The following is a 15,056-nucleotide window of genomic DNA, read 5'->3' as shown; positions in this document are numbered from 1 at the left end:
TAAGCACCATCCCCCCGCAGACGATCCGTTGCGTAACTCGGTGCTTGGTGAGAGCAGGCGGTGCTCGCGGTGTTGACTGGGGAGGGGCGGGACACTGGAGCTGCAGAGACCCCGCCCACCTCCACCTCATCTCCACCTCCTGCTGTTAATTCTGCTGCTGCTGCTGCTCTCCAGCAGCAGCAGCAGCAGCAGCGCAAACCGCGGAGAGGTGCTGCTCCTCCTCCTCCTGCTGCTCCTCCTCCTCTTCCTGCTGCCGTTCCTCCCTCCCCTCGCAGGTTGGATGCGCTGAGGCGGGCGGAGTGGTGGACCTCCTCCTGCTCCTCCTGCTCCTCCTCCTATTCCCCACACTCACCGGCCGGACATCGGTGTCGTCGGATGGAGAGCAGCGCCTGAAGGAGAAGAAGAAGAAGAAGAAGAAGAAGAAGAAGGGAGAGCGGTGGAGTCGCTCTGCCCTCCTCATCTTCATCCCTCCATTCTCCTCCTCATCCTCCTTCTTCTCCACTGCACCAAAAACTCCGGGTAAGAGAAGCGTTTTCAGGCCGTTTTGAGCGTGCATGAGCTCGCCGCGCTCCACTCCTGCACGAGCACGCACCTGTCCCCCCCCTCCCCCGTTTAACCCGCCATGGTGAGAGGGTTCGAGTTAGTGGTGTTAGTGGTGAGTTAGTTAGTTAGAATTGTGTTTGGAGCGGGACTGTTGTGACTGGACTGACGACGGAACCTGCTGCAGGGAGGAGGAGGAGGAGGAGATGATGAAGGAGGAGGGGGTCCACTCAGCTGTTGCTGCTGCTGCTGTTACTGCTGCTGTTGTCGCCGCCGCTGCTGCTACTGCTGTTGTCGCCGCCGCTGCTGCTGCTGCTGTTACTGCTGCTGCTGTCATGCTGCTGTTACTGCTGCTGCTGATGTTACTGCTGCTGTTACTGCTGCTGCTGCTGCTGCTGCTGCTGCTGCTACTGCACCATGCATGAAAACTTAAGAGCAGCACTGATGGTGACCTGGAAAGGTGCAATGTGGCTAATTGTGTGTGTGTGTGTGTGTGTGTGTGTGTGTGCGTGTGTGTGTGTGTGTGTGTGTGTGTGTGTGTGTGTGTGTGTGTGTGTGTGTGTGAAAATCAATCTCATCACACTGACCTGCTGGAATCTGGAACTAAATACTCGAAAAAGGGTGAAAACTACAGAACCATTGTTCTTCTGTCCAGAAGATGCAGAAGATGCTGACACTTGGTCACACTGGAGCTTCTGGGTGGCTGCTGGTTTATTTTGCAAGGTTGGAGTCCTTGTGGCCGTAGCTCCAGGCGCAGCAGTGATGTGACTGCTTTGATTACAATTCAACACAGTAGATAGACACAACACACACTCTCGAATGAGAATGTTAATATTGAAGAGGTGCCATGCAATTCCATGCAATTCCTTCCAAACTACAGGCTTTACCGTTATAGCAATACACTCTCTGACCATTAGATGGCAGTAGGTCTTCCACGCATGTTTTGCTCAGAGAAGGTGAACTCTAAGGGAAGATGATGCTGATATGAATATTCTGAGGCTAAAAAAACATTTTCTAACTGTTTAAAAACAACTGTAGGAGGATCTCTGTGTTTGAAAGGTTTGTGTTTGCTTGTTTGTTTGTTGTTGTTGTTGTCTTCTAAAGATGGATTTGATCGGTCAGTCAGAGGACACACATCTTGGTGTTTGAAGCTCCAAGCATTGGGAAGTAAAAATGAAGCACCGATTTTATGATCTGGCCCTCATCTTCAAGTGCAGCGTGTGTGTGTGAGAGAGAGAGAGAGAGAGAGAGAGAGGGAGAGGGAGAGAGAGAGAGAGAGAGAGAGAGAGAGAGAGAGAGAGAGAGAGACTGCCACTTCTTTTTTACTGGGCTGAAATATCACCTGCTCAAATTTCAATTCCTGCGGCACCATCTGCAATCATCTCGTCCATTTGTTTAACACACACACACTTTCTCAGGTTTCCGTTGAACTCCTGGGAAATGTTGCTTTTATTACATTTGAAAAGCTGAGAGCACTGAGATGGAGGTGGTGAAGGTGGAGGAGGTGGGGGTGGTGAAGTGGTGGTGGAGGACTTAGTTATATATATACATACAATAAATTGCACATCTGCTACGTCAAGTTGGAGGTGGGATCTTCTCTGTGTGGAGCTCAGTCTTGAATCCGCACATTAGAGACACTGCAGACTCACTTGAATCAGCTGATCACACTCCAGACTGGAGTCGCGGCTGCTTGATAGTTGAAGTGTCATCGGACGCTGATGTCGGTCCAGATTTCAAGCCTGGTTTCCAATCTGTGTTGGAAAGTTTAGATCAGATTTTTTTTTTTTTTGTCAGCTAGTCAGAGTGTTGCGAGTCTGACCAATCAGGATCATTACAGGAGAAAAGAGGCACAGCCTAAAACCAGTGAACCTAGCCTGAGCTGAGAGGAAGCAGCAGCAGCCTCGATGCTGCAAAGTGGGTTTGGTTTCATCACAGCCGCTCCAGATGTCCTCACCAAGAGAAGAGCAAAGAACTGAGTGCCATCCATCTGCTGCTGCTCCGCTGCCCCCCAGTGGCACATTTTAGAGCCCATTGTGGCCCACCAGTCCCGCAGTTTGCCCAGCCCTGGTCCAATAGAACAGAACAGAATGAAGCGGGTTTATTAATCCCACGTTGGCTGAAATATTCTTTGCTATTTAATCAGCCTGGTGTGTAGTTTGAAGCCAGGCTGCCACAGTGCTGCTATGCTACTGTCCGAATCCCCTTGGCAGCCAATCATGGATCAATACATCTGGGCCTCGCTGCAGTCTGCACTCTGCTGAATGAGGCTTCCAGCCACTTTCTTATTAAAGTAAGTACCCCCCGCCCCATCCTAAGACAATAAGTCACAACGCAGTGCTTCTTCTGTCTGGCTGAGGGGGCTGATGTCCGTCAGCTCAGCATCTCACTGTGGTTTGAAGAAGCTCCATGCCTCTGATGCTGACATCATCCTGGATATTTATAGTATCAGGATCAACGATTATGAACGAGAGTGAAGACTCCCCCCATCGTTGAACTCAACCCTCCAAAAAAATGAAGCTGATGTCTGCATTCCTGAAGGCTGCGTTTGAGGTTCTGTGCATTTAGTTTGTAGCTCATCTGAGTCCAACTGGGCTTTGAACTGACGAGTGTTTATTTCTCAGGAGAGTTTTTTTCTCTCCAAAGATGAGACGACATTTACGCATTAATTCTCCCAGACAAGTCAGATCCCAGCTGAGTCAACTTCCTGTCTACTCAACTTTCAGTTAAAACTGACTGGAAAATCTATTTCTAAAATAGGTTTTTATCCCCGTGTGCCATCTGGAAGTTTGTTCTGAACAGTTTGAGGGTGACATGGTGATGCAGTTGTCAGCACTGCCGCCTCCCAGCAAGAAGGTCATGGGTTTGATTCCGGGCCTGGGGTTTGCATCTTCTCTCTGTGTCTGCTAGGTTCTCTCCAGCTTCTCTCCAGCTTCTCCTATTTGACTATAGGTGTGAGTGCCGCCCCACTCTCTCTCTCTCTCTCTCTCTCTCTCTCTCTCTCTCTCTCTCTCTCTCTCGCTCTCTCTCTCTCTCTCTCTCTCTCGCTCTCTCTCTCTCTCTCTCTCTCTCTCTCATTCCTTCACTCCAGTCTCTGTTTGGAGCAGAGCGGCGTCGGCTCTGATGCTTTTCGACTCTTTTTAACAGCCACCTCAAAGACTTCTCCTCCCTGGTTCTTATTTTGCTGAGTTGTCAGACTCATGTTAGGTTTCTGTTCAAAAGTCCACTAAAACATTTTGCTCAGGCTGCTCCACATGGAGACTGGACACTTGATTGGCACAGAAGAAAGAGGCTCAACTTGATTACAATCACTTCATAACCTCAGTGAACTGGACCTCCGTGGTTCCACGTTATCACTTTCAGATGTTTCATTTCAAATCAACCATCCAGAAAAGTTTCTAGAGCTCCAGAGAAAACACTGCACTTAGCCACCTGTTTACAGCCTGCCTGGTTTAAGCTTCACTTTCAAACATAACGAGTGGAGCGCAAGGGAGTGGAGTGAAGTAAGTGAGCTTGTTGTTCCCTTCGTGACATCACAAAGGGGTGAATTCCGGATGTTTTCGGAGTAAGTGAGAACAGCAGACTCAACAGACGGACGTTTCCCGATTCTAAAGGCTAATAATAGTCGGACAATAGATAATAAACTATGATAGTGGTGTAACTGTCAAGCCAGTTTTGAAGCATCTCTGCAGACATTACAGATCACTCCTGTATATAACAGTCAGGCTTTTATACAAAGGACGACTATTGATTGTTCTGGATCAATATGCGATATTGCTGCACCGATAGAAACCCAGTGAGCCCCAGTGCGAGTTGATTTGTGTTGAAAATGTTCATGTATTGGTTCCTTTGTGAGTTAATGCGTCGTGAATATTAAGTTCAGCACAGAGGCAAAGACACCACGAAGAGCCGGTGTGGTGCTGCGCAGTGATTCCAGCCTCAGGACTGTCAGAGATTTCAGCGCTGGTGTTCGGCTGCATCATTATTAGCACTACAGGCCGCTCCATGATCATTACAGCGGCCTGTCGCTACATAACCACCTCACGCACATCAACATTTATTAAAAGTCTCTCCATCACACCAGCGACTCGCTGCAGACAAGCATTGGTTTGGTCTCCTCGGTCTCACTAACAAAGGTCATCACCCTCTAGAGCCTCGGTGGTGACGACCGTCGGTGGAGTCCAGTTAAATCTCTGAAGCGACACTAAAGCAACAGCTGGTTCTCTCAAACAGATCAGAACATGAATCTTTTAATCATATTTTTAAACAGGAAAGTCAACAATGTGTCAAAAAAACAGACTGATACGCATCTTTGCGTGTTTTTTAGTCATTGTGCGGTCATTGGAGACCTTTTCTAGGGTTTATGTGGTGTGTAGCTGCCACTCCACTACTGCCATTGACGAAGCGTCAGCAGCAACACTTTTGATGCAAACTGTTTCCTCTCGCTACGCGATTGGAGGATGAGGCACACGGTGGCGCCGCTGGACGTCACCGTCCCACCGGATTCACCAACACAACAACAGCAACAACAACAACAACAACCTTCTCGTTGGAGTCAAATTTGTTGCCATAGCAACACCTGCAGTATCTTCATCGTCATCCTTCATCTTCATCCAACCATTGAAAGTTGTTGTTGTTTCAGGTTTCAGCCTGGACTGCAGCTGCTGCCACTGCCCACCAGCTTCAGTCATACAGGGGGTCGGAGGGGGTCCGAGACCCCCACATTAACCCATGGGACCCCTGAAAGGCTCAAAGCAACAATTTAATGGGGGGCTCAAATTTCTTTCAAAAAGAAAAAGAATAAGATATATTATCATCACTAAAGTGTCTTTAAGACCAGCCTGAATAATATTAACTTTTTATTTGTGTTTTCTTTGCCAAGCGGAGCGTGTGTGTGTGTTGTTATGTAGACTGTCATGGCTTGCATCCATGAAAGATTGTAAGGCTTTTATCATCATTATAAGGTTATTATAAGGTTATTACAGGCCTTCAAGCATCAGCAGATGGTAAAGAAACAATGAAACAAAGATCATTATCCAATGAAACAGAGAGCATTAACACAGCCACGCAAACCTGCAACCAGGTGGAGGTTGGTGGTTTCACTCTGACCTCCAGGTGTCAGAGGGATTAATCCCAATTAACTCATGAATTAATTACCTTCCAGTATCCTTTCTGACAGTTAAATGGTTCTAAATCCTGCTCACTGGGCCTTTCAGCAACAGCCCACGAGACGAGGGAAACTTCTGTCGAGCCACACGGAGGCGCTAGATCCTCTCAACACTTCTCTAAATGTGATTTTCCACCCCTCGCCCCGAACCTTTTCCCCAACTTCTCTCTCCATCCATGAGCTGCCGAGCCTGCTGGCCAGGCCGGTTGGGGGTGGGTGGGGCTGGGGCGGTGCTCTCTCTCTCTCTCCCACCACTTCCCTCTCCCTCCACTAATGGTACATCAGCAGCTGTCAGTGGCTCTGCACTGCGTCAGCCGCTCTAATTGGCCGCCACGGCCACCGCCATTCGCAAAGCGCTCAGCAGAATTGAGTCAAACCCCCACACCCCCGCCACACCCCCCAACCCCCACCCCCGCCACACCCCCTCCACCACCATATATCATTACTGTAATGCTCCTGTTTCTCCCGGAGCCATATGGGGGAGATTCCGTCAGGCGGGGAGAGGGAAGGGGGGTAGTGTGTGTGTGTGTGTGTGTGTGTGTGTGTGTGTGTGTTTGGGGGGGGGGGGGGGGGTGAGTCACACAGAAATGGTCCTACTTTAGTGCCCATTGATCTATTTTTTGCTGTTTGCGGAGGAAGAGGAGGTCGCCAGGAGAAGTTGTGCTACAGAGAGAGAGAGAGAGAGAGAGAGAGAGAGAGAGAGAGAGAGAGAGAGAGAGAGAGTAATGAATGTGAATGTATTGATTACTATAAATCAGAACCTGGTGCTGCTGAGTGAGTTCACTGGGAGGTGAGCGAGCGATGGTTGCAATAAAAAAACGTAAAAATGAATGAAGTCTTGTAGTTGCTGCGGCTGGAAACAGGAAGTGTCGTTGTTGAGGACTACAAACAAACATGGCGCTCAGACACTGTGATGCTGCAACCAGCAGCTCCAGTTCGCTCAGAAGTTGGAATGTGTTTTTCACACAAGGACCATCAGGACGTCACGAGTGTGAATACATAGATTTTATTTTGTGTCTTGAAGGCCCATATTGTGAAAATGACAAAGCGCCACGAGTGAATAAACATTTGTGAACGTGTATCTGACCTTCACTTTCGTTCAGACTCTTTCACAGACACCAGGGGGCTCTTTTCAACTCTATTCTTTGCTGCTGTCTCATTTGCAGGCTGGCTGCTGCACCATGAACTCGGTTGAGGGTGGAGATGCACCAGGCTACCAGCTGAGTGGTGAGTGGACAAGACGCACTGACCTGTCTGCTCTGATTGTCTCAGTATTATCGTGGGAGTATCGTCTGATTGGCTGTTGACACGTTAACGTTCGAGCTTCAAACCCCCACGAAGATCTAATGTGGCATCAGCGTACCTACGACAGCTTCAATTGGCCGATTCCTGGGGACGTTTTATTGTCCTTCTTCACAAGAGACGACAGATTGAGGCAGATTGAACCCACCGCAGCAGTTCATCCACAGCAAACCAGCCGCTGCAGCATCGTGGCTGGAGAGGCTGCTGAGATTTTATCCACAAGGCTCAGCTTGTTTGTGACCTTTAAGTATGAGCTCTGACACCATTTATATTCAATGTAATATCCCAAAAGTCTCCCCGGGTTGGTTCAGATTAATACAGAGTCTGACTGAGCTTCAGGTGCTGCACTCAGTCAGACCTGAACGAACCTGGTTTGTGATATACAGGGTTTAAAATGGGGAATCTGGTCACTGTCTGACAAACCCTCCGCTCGTCTGCCTTTTTCAGTGGTGCGGAACCCACCTGGCTGGGAGGTGGGCATCTACCTGCTGGGCGTCCTGGTGCTGCTGGTGGTGGCCGGGCTCAACATCTGGAGGCTGTGGAAGTCTGGGAGCTTCCCGGCACCATCTCCCTTCCCTAACTTTGACTACAGATACCTGCAGGAAAAATATGGAACCTCCTTCTCAGAAGTCAGGCAGAAGGTACTGAAGTGTTTGGGGAAAGTAAAAACTTGCCCTTTAGCCGAGAGAGAGAGAGAGGAGAGAGAGAGAGAGAGAGAGAGAGAGAGAGAGAGAGAGAGAGAGAGAGAGAGGGGAAATTGTAAGAACCAGATTTTAGCTTATAGAATGGAAAGATCCTACACAGTGATGGACGCTATCAAGGACGGGACAGCATAATGTAGAATATACATATATATATATATGTATATATATACATATATATATATATATATATATATGTATATATATATATATATATATATATATATATATATATATATATATATATATATATATGTATATATACATATATACATATATATATATTTAGCCTTTTCACTGGTGAGACTGTGATTAAGAAGATGATTATTGATAGGAAATGCATTGATATGAAATGGACAGGAAACAAAAGGCCCAGGGCTGCCAATTAGATCATGTGATTGTGAGCCACTTTGTTCACCTTAGTCTTTCCAATCATCAATTCAAACCTTCGCCTCTGTCCCCTGCAGCGAGTGGCCGCCAACAACCACCGGCGGACCTCCACCACCTCCAGTCGTAAGCCCAGCCTGGCGCTGTGCGACACCCCGGACGGCCTGAGGGAGCTGGGCCACCTGGAGCTGATGAGCCGGGAGCTGGACCCCAGCGGCGCAGCTCAGCTGCACCGCTCCATCTCCACCGACTCACTCAGCTCCATCTCCTCCATCGCCAACAACTTCGGCCACGACTTCACGGTGGGCCAGCTGGAGGTGACGCTGGCCTTCGAGCCGCCCGCCTACCCGGGCCAGGGGGCGGCGGGGACCCTGCACCTCAGCCTGCACCAGGGCAAGGACCTGCTGGAGAGGGAGGAGGGAGACTTCCCCGGCTGCTTCATCAGAGTGTCCCTGGGGCCCGAGGAGCTCAACGTCGGGGTGACCCGGGTGAGGCGCTTTTCCACTCTGCTCACTTCAAAAAGAAAACACTGACTCACGTTGGGCCACGTGGTCACTGTGAATTCTATTTGGAGATTGTGGGAGCATGAAGAACTTTCAACCAAACTCCACCATTCACTGGCATTAAAAACTTCCCAATAGAAGTCAAAGAAATGTACCTTGTCAGCTGACATGCTAAGGTAGGTGGTGCTACACAGTCAGTCCGCATGTTTTACTGAGTAACGGCCAAATTAGTTTGCTAAGAATAGATATAGAACCCCGCAGAGCTCCCATCTGAAACCTTTTTTTTTCGGTTTTTAGAAAACTGAAAAAAAGTTCAATCAGTTTTTGAAATGGAGAAGCTGGTTCTGCGATGGCTCCATGCTAAAGGGACTAGCGTGGATTGGTGCAGAGGTCACTGATTGGTCCACTGGTATTCCAGATCCAGATTATACCGCACACCTCCTTGCCGCGCCTGCCCACACTTTATGGGCACGCTGTGTTTGCATCACTGCACAAAAAAGGAGATTTCTTGGCTTGCGAGCGCGTTGTCGTTGGTTGCTGTTAAAGATGAAGAAGTTGCTCATTAGCCGCCGTTAGAGTACAAAGACGAGAGCAGAGACGCTGCTAATGGAGTGGAGCCTCTGGACAGAGGGAGAAGCGGAACGAAAGCAAACACTTTCACAGATGGTTAATTAGCGGTGAACATGTTCCAGCTGAGCTCCGCCCACTGGAGATGAAAGTGGGTCTGGGGCCTCGCGGCAGCGACGTTGCCACCTCCCTGCTGCTTCGAGGGCAGGTGGGCTCCAGCTGATCCCAGCTGAAGGTTCTTCACTCTGATTAAATTCTGGATGTGTTGGTCCAGAATGGTCGATTCCTCCGTCTGGCGGCTCAGAGGCTCGTTGCTGCCATCTGTCAGCGACGACCATGATGACGATCCGCGCGTGTGTGTGTGTGTGTGTGTGTGTGTGTGTAAAAAAAAAAAATATATATATATATATAGCAGAGAAGGGCAGAGAGACATGCCCAGCGCCACCAGAGGGCAGCCCGCGTATTCCCAGCCGTGGGGCTTCCCTGCCCCATGTGCGGACGCATGATTGGCTCACGTATCGGCCTCGATACCCACATCAAGTGGCATCAGCGGCAATGTCGCTGAACCCCCCTCCTCCTTTCCCCCCATCCCGCAAGCAAGCGTCCTCATGATGGACAGCTAAGAGAAAAATATATATATATACATACATATACATATATATTACTAGTGGGCAGTTTAACTGTGTCACTGGGCAGCTTGCAGCATTCATATAGATAGATGGATAGATAGATAGATAGATAGATGGATAGATGGATGGATGGATAGATAGATGGATAGATGGATAAATCTCTCCTTCATGATGACCCCCACCACCACCACCTCCACCTCCCACACATTGTGTTTGTCATCACCTTCTCTTTACATCTTCTCACAGTCCCTCCGTGAAGCAGCTCCAGCCTCAGATCCGGATCTTCACAGCTTCATCTGATGCACCTGCCACCCGCCTTCTGTCCTCCTTACTCAGACGCTGCCAGAGAGACCTGGCGGGGGTGTGGGGTGTGTGTGTGTGTGTGTGTGTGTGTGTGTGTGTGTTGGAGGGGGGTGGGGGGTGGGGGCTGGGGGGTTGTGAGTCATCAGCCTCACACATTTTCCTCATGAGTACAGTTTGTTCGCAGTCAGTTCCTCCTCCTGCCCTCCTCCCTCCCCCACCACCACTGCTGTGTGCTGTGAAGTAACGTTAGCATTAACATTAGCGCCCAGCTGGGTGCAGTCACTGAGGAAGGAACCACTGATGCGGCATCCTGAGGAGGAAGTGCTGACATCATCGTCACCATCATGAGTGGAGCTGATGGTGGTCTGGTGGTGGGCTGACTCCTGCCTCTCTGGCCTTTCTCATCCCTTTCTACTCCTCCACCGTGTCTATCCCACCATCCATCTACTAATGCCATTTCTTCCTCCCTTTTCTTCCTCCCTTCTTTTTCAGCCAATATTTATTTGCTGTCACTGCTTCGTGCCTTTGCATTCCTTCCCCTGCCATGATGTACGTTGCCCTTTTCCTTCAGCTCCTCTCCTGCCTCTTGTACTGACTCACACACTGCTGTTGTTCCCTGTGGGGGTGAGGCGCCGATCCAGGCAGGCAGCAAAGCATGCTGGGATGTAGAGCCCAGGACGGGACGGGACCAACTGCCTGATTTAGATGAGATTATATTGGATTAGATTCAACTTTATTCTCATCTATCTATCTATCTATCTATCTATCTATCTATCTATCTATCTGTCTACATGTATATATATATATATATATATATATATATATGTATACATATATATATATATATATATATATATATATATATATATATATATATATATATATATATATATACAGAGAGAGAGAGAGCGAGAGCGATAGAATAAATAACTCTTATAAAGTGCAGGGGTATGAAATGAATAATGTATAATAATATATTCCACCCTTTGTATATACAGAATATAAAAGGTTAGAAATATTTAAAAGCAGATGGGATGAAGAGATGAGATTTATATGAATTTGTTCTACATATTAAGCATCCACACAGTCAAGGATGGATGCTTTATGTCTCTCTGTTATGGTGGGATGTTCATGTTCTCCTGGGTGATGAAGCTCTTCCAGCTCTGCTGCTCGTGGGCCGTGAATTCTTTTCTCTCATTGTGCGGTGAGATATTGATTTATCAAAGCCTCCCTGCTGACCTTGCAGCAGCAGATGTTTGATGTTGTTGTGCCTGGACGTGTTTGTATGAAAGGAGCAGCCACCTTTGTATGCGGCGCCACCTCTCCTCTCCTGGGTGCACCTGCGTCACCTCGGGCACAGTTGTAAAGACCGAGGCCGCTTATTAAATCTTGCCTGCACGTTGACTAGTTGCCTGGTAACTTAGCACAGCTCTCCTCTCTCCTCGCCCTCATTCTATGTTCCAGTCGTGCACATGGTACATGGTTGGATTCTCTCTGTCTCTGGCTTTTTAAAAACCTGCTTGACAAAACAAAATTCAAGGCCAGCACAATTCAAAAGAACATTTAGTTAGATGTTAGGGCATACATATATATTTATATTAGGAATTTTGTGGGTTTTCCAACACTGAAACTGTGTTGGGTTTTTTTGTGTGTGCAATCCACCAGATCTATTTTTCATACGTGTACTTTATTTTCCTACTGCAATGTCCTTTTTATGCCCATTTTTCTTTTTTTTTTCCTTTTTTTTAAACTATTTATCTGCTTTTTGAAAGTTTAGAACGTCACTAAACTTCCAGGAGTCGTGAAGGACTGAAGTGATGCAGATGAATGATGAACACCTGTCATGATAAAAACAAAAAAAACCCCGACAACAAATCCTTCATTCCGTCTGTTCTCTGCTTCCTTCATCTTAAAAATAAAACCAGGTCCAGACGAACGCCTTCACGGTGATCTTTGACGAGCACTACTCCGTCCCCATGGAGCAGTGCATGCTGGACGAGTACAGCCTGCGCTTCGCCGCCTTCGGCATCGACGCCGATGAGAGGAACATCAGCGCCGGCGTGGCGGACCTGAAGCTGTCGGACCTGGACCTGAGCTTCAGGCCCTTCAACGCCTGGCTCTACCTCCAGGACGTCAACAAGGTGAGTCCCGTCACCCACAGCCACCCGCAGAGAGGGACCTCATTCCTTCCACGCTGATGGATGGAAGTCATGAGCGACGTCTGTGTCCCTCTGCTGGTAGTTCAAGAGAACTGCTCGCAATACCCAGTAGGTTGTTTACAGAGTAATGGACAACAGCAACAATGATGATGATGATGATGATGATGATGATGATGATGATGATGATGATGATGACACATGCCTGTTTTACGCTGCATCCCCATCAGTATTGATCAGTATCAGTATACTGGTTGGAAGAGTTCTAGTAGAGTTAAAGGTTTCATTGGAATCCATTCTAAGCACTTTAGAACATCTAAACCAGCATTGCAATCTGCAATCATTCACAATGGAGCTTGAGAACAAAACAAAAAAAAAAGACATTTGCTAAAATTAATTTATATTGCTCTCAGTGACAGAAATTCTTCTGAGGAACCATTTCATTAGAAGTTGTTGGTGCTGCCTTGTAAGTAATTTTACTAGTAATTTGAACCCAGTACAAGATGACAACATTCAAACAGCTTCCCCTTATTACCCAGTACAAGATGACAACATTCCAACAGCTTCCCCTTCTTTTCGTGTGTGGCTCTGCAGGCTGTAGATGCAGTTGGGGAGATTCTGCTGTCTCTTAGCTATTTACCCACAGCAGAGCGCCTCACAGTGGTGGTTGCCAAGTGCAAGAACCTGGTGTGGACCAACAACAAGACCACTGCAGGTCAGAGGCTTTCATCTAGTCGCTGGGTTGTTTGCATGTTTTCTCTGCAGTCAGGCTTCACGCTCATTCTCATTGTTGTTGTTGTTGTCAGATCCGTTTGTCAAAGTCTATCTGCTGCAAGACGGCCGGAAGATCAGCAAGAAGAAGACCTCCACCAAGAGGGATGACACCAACCCCATCTTCAACGAGGCCATGATCTTCTCAGTGCCGTCCATCGTCCTGCAGGTAGGAAACTGTGCTGCGTGTGTGTGTATGTTATTCTATGTTTGTTTAAAACAAACATTGAATAACAGTTGCAAAAGAGCTTCTTCCTCCACTGCCTGCACCTGCAAAAGCTCATATTAAAGGTCCAGTGTGGAATATTTGGAGATTTTGAAGAAGAAACAGCAACATCAAGTGGTTACATTTTAGATTGTAGCATCTCTCTTTCTCCCTCCCTCTCCTGAGCTTGCCAGTGAACTACGGTGGCCCTGTGCACCCAAACCTGGGTACCTTGTCCCCCTTCTTCTTCTTCTTCGTCTTCTTGGTTGGTTTATTTGAGGACGCCCCCTAGCGTTCAGCCCTAAATACCAAACGCTATGTTGTCAGACAGCTGGATTGTCCACACCAGGCTTCCTTAGACTGTTGACTTTTGGATATAAACATAACATAATGTTATAAACATAACACAAAAAGTAAGAAAAAGATTTGTCACATTTTTCATGGGCGTAACCCAGATACTGAGCTCTGCTGCTCACCCTACAAACACATGTTGCTTACAAGTGTGGCACCATTTGAGGAATAAACAAGGGGAATAAACAGGTGTTCCAACCATATAAGATTTATTTCCAAGAAGCATTGTTACAACAAAGAAATAATATACCATACCAAACACAAATTTCCTTACCTTTTGTGTTACGTATATATATATATATATATTTCTGACACACACACACACACACACACACACACACACTCACACACATACATGTGTGTGAGTGTGTGAGAACCGTTCTAAGGGAAGGAAAACCAAATGACTTTTATTGTACTGCCATATAAACTTTTATTATTATTATGTATTTATGGGCAGTTTAATAAGCTTTTACCAGTATGCAAATTATAAATCGGGCCGGATATTCCACACTGGACCTTTAAGCCTCAGATACACTGATATCAAGTCTAGTGTTGTGCGTCTGCTACGTGCTCAGTTTGTTTGCTTGTGTAAACACAAGCGAGTGTTTACCCACCAAATTAAAGTGGCAACGGTGATGCTGAGTCACGCTCACGCAGCAGCTGTTGTGTAACGCTGCCTCTGCAGGAACTGTCCCTGAGGGTGACGGTGGCCGAGACCACGGAGGACAGCCGGGGCGAGAACCTGGGTCATGTGATCCTCGGCCCGGAGGCCAGCGGCATGGGCATCACCCACTGGAACCAGATGTTGGCCACCCTGAGGAAGCCCGTGTCCATGTGGCACCCGCTGCGCAGGATCTGATCCCTGCAACCGCACCTCCACACTGATCCACCACCGTCTCCACCTTCCTCCCCCACTCTCTCCTTCTACGGTGGCATACGTGGGCAAAGGGACAGTGTGTGTATCTATGTGTGTGCGTTTCTACGTGTTTGTACTTGTTGGCCCTTTCGAAAGAAAGAAGGACGTGAGAAATAGTCTCTAAACCAGGTGAGGGAGGGCCAACAGTGGGCTGTAAAGTGTGCCAGAGAGGGGTAGCGGAGCAGCAGCAGATGGATGTTTTGGTGAGCCACCTCATAGGAGGACAAAATCTATTTTGGGATATATAGAAAACATGTTGCTTTAATGTCAATGGAAAATGAAGCAAAGCAAAGTTGCAACCAAGTCAGTGTCTTTGAAGCCCCACCAGGGTGTTTAGCTCTTAGAACCATCCAGAACCATCCTGGACCACCAGGGTGTTTAGCTCTTAGAACGACCCAGAACCATCCTGGACCACCAGGGTGTTTAGCTCTTGATTGAAGTGACTCTGGAAACACTGGAAACATACAGCTATTTTATTACTCACTGACTACTAATATCATTTCTTCAAGTTGGGAGGGCCAGTAGTTTGTCCACGCCTGCCCTAAATGCTCCAATAATCCC

The 15,056-nt window shown here is 47.7% G+C and overlaps 1 protein-coding gene across 1 annotated transcript; it reads left to right on the top strand.

Annotated features, from left to right (window-relative positions):
• Positions 1-215: 215 nt before the first annotated feature.
• syt12 (synaptotagmin XII) lies at positions 216-14,629 on the top strand. Its single transcript, XM_076049268.1, has 8 exons — positions 216-519; positions 6,871-6,931; positions 7,454-7,647; positions 8,175-8,582; positions 12,022-12,237; positions 12,847-12,967; positions 13,059-13,192; positions 14,265-14,629. The coding sequence occupies exons 2-8, from the start codon at positions 6,886-6,888 to the stop codon at positions 14,436-14,438; spliced, it is 1,293 nt and encodes a 430-aa protein (XP_075905383.1). The 5' UTR covers positions 216-519; positions 6,871-6,885; the 3' UTR covers positions 14,439-14,629.
• The last annotated feature ends 427 nt before the right edge of the window (positions 14,630-15,056 follow it).

This window comes from Nelusetta ayraudi, unplaced genomic scaffold (assembly GCF_046127955.1).
Source record: "Nelusetta ayraudi isolate G7.1 ecotype Tasmania unplaced genomic scaffold, CSIRO-AGI_Nayr_v1 ptg000111l, whole genome shotgun sequence".
Lineage (NCBI taxonomy): Eukaryota > Metazoa > Chordata > Actinopteri > Tetraodontiformes > Monacanthidae > Nelusetta > Nelusetta ayraudi.
Note: the sequence above shows the minus strand (reverse complement) of the source record. Positions and strands in the feature narration are given on the sequence as shown.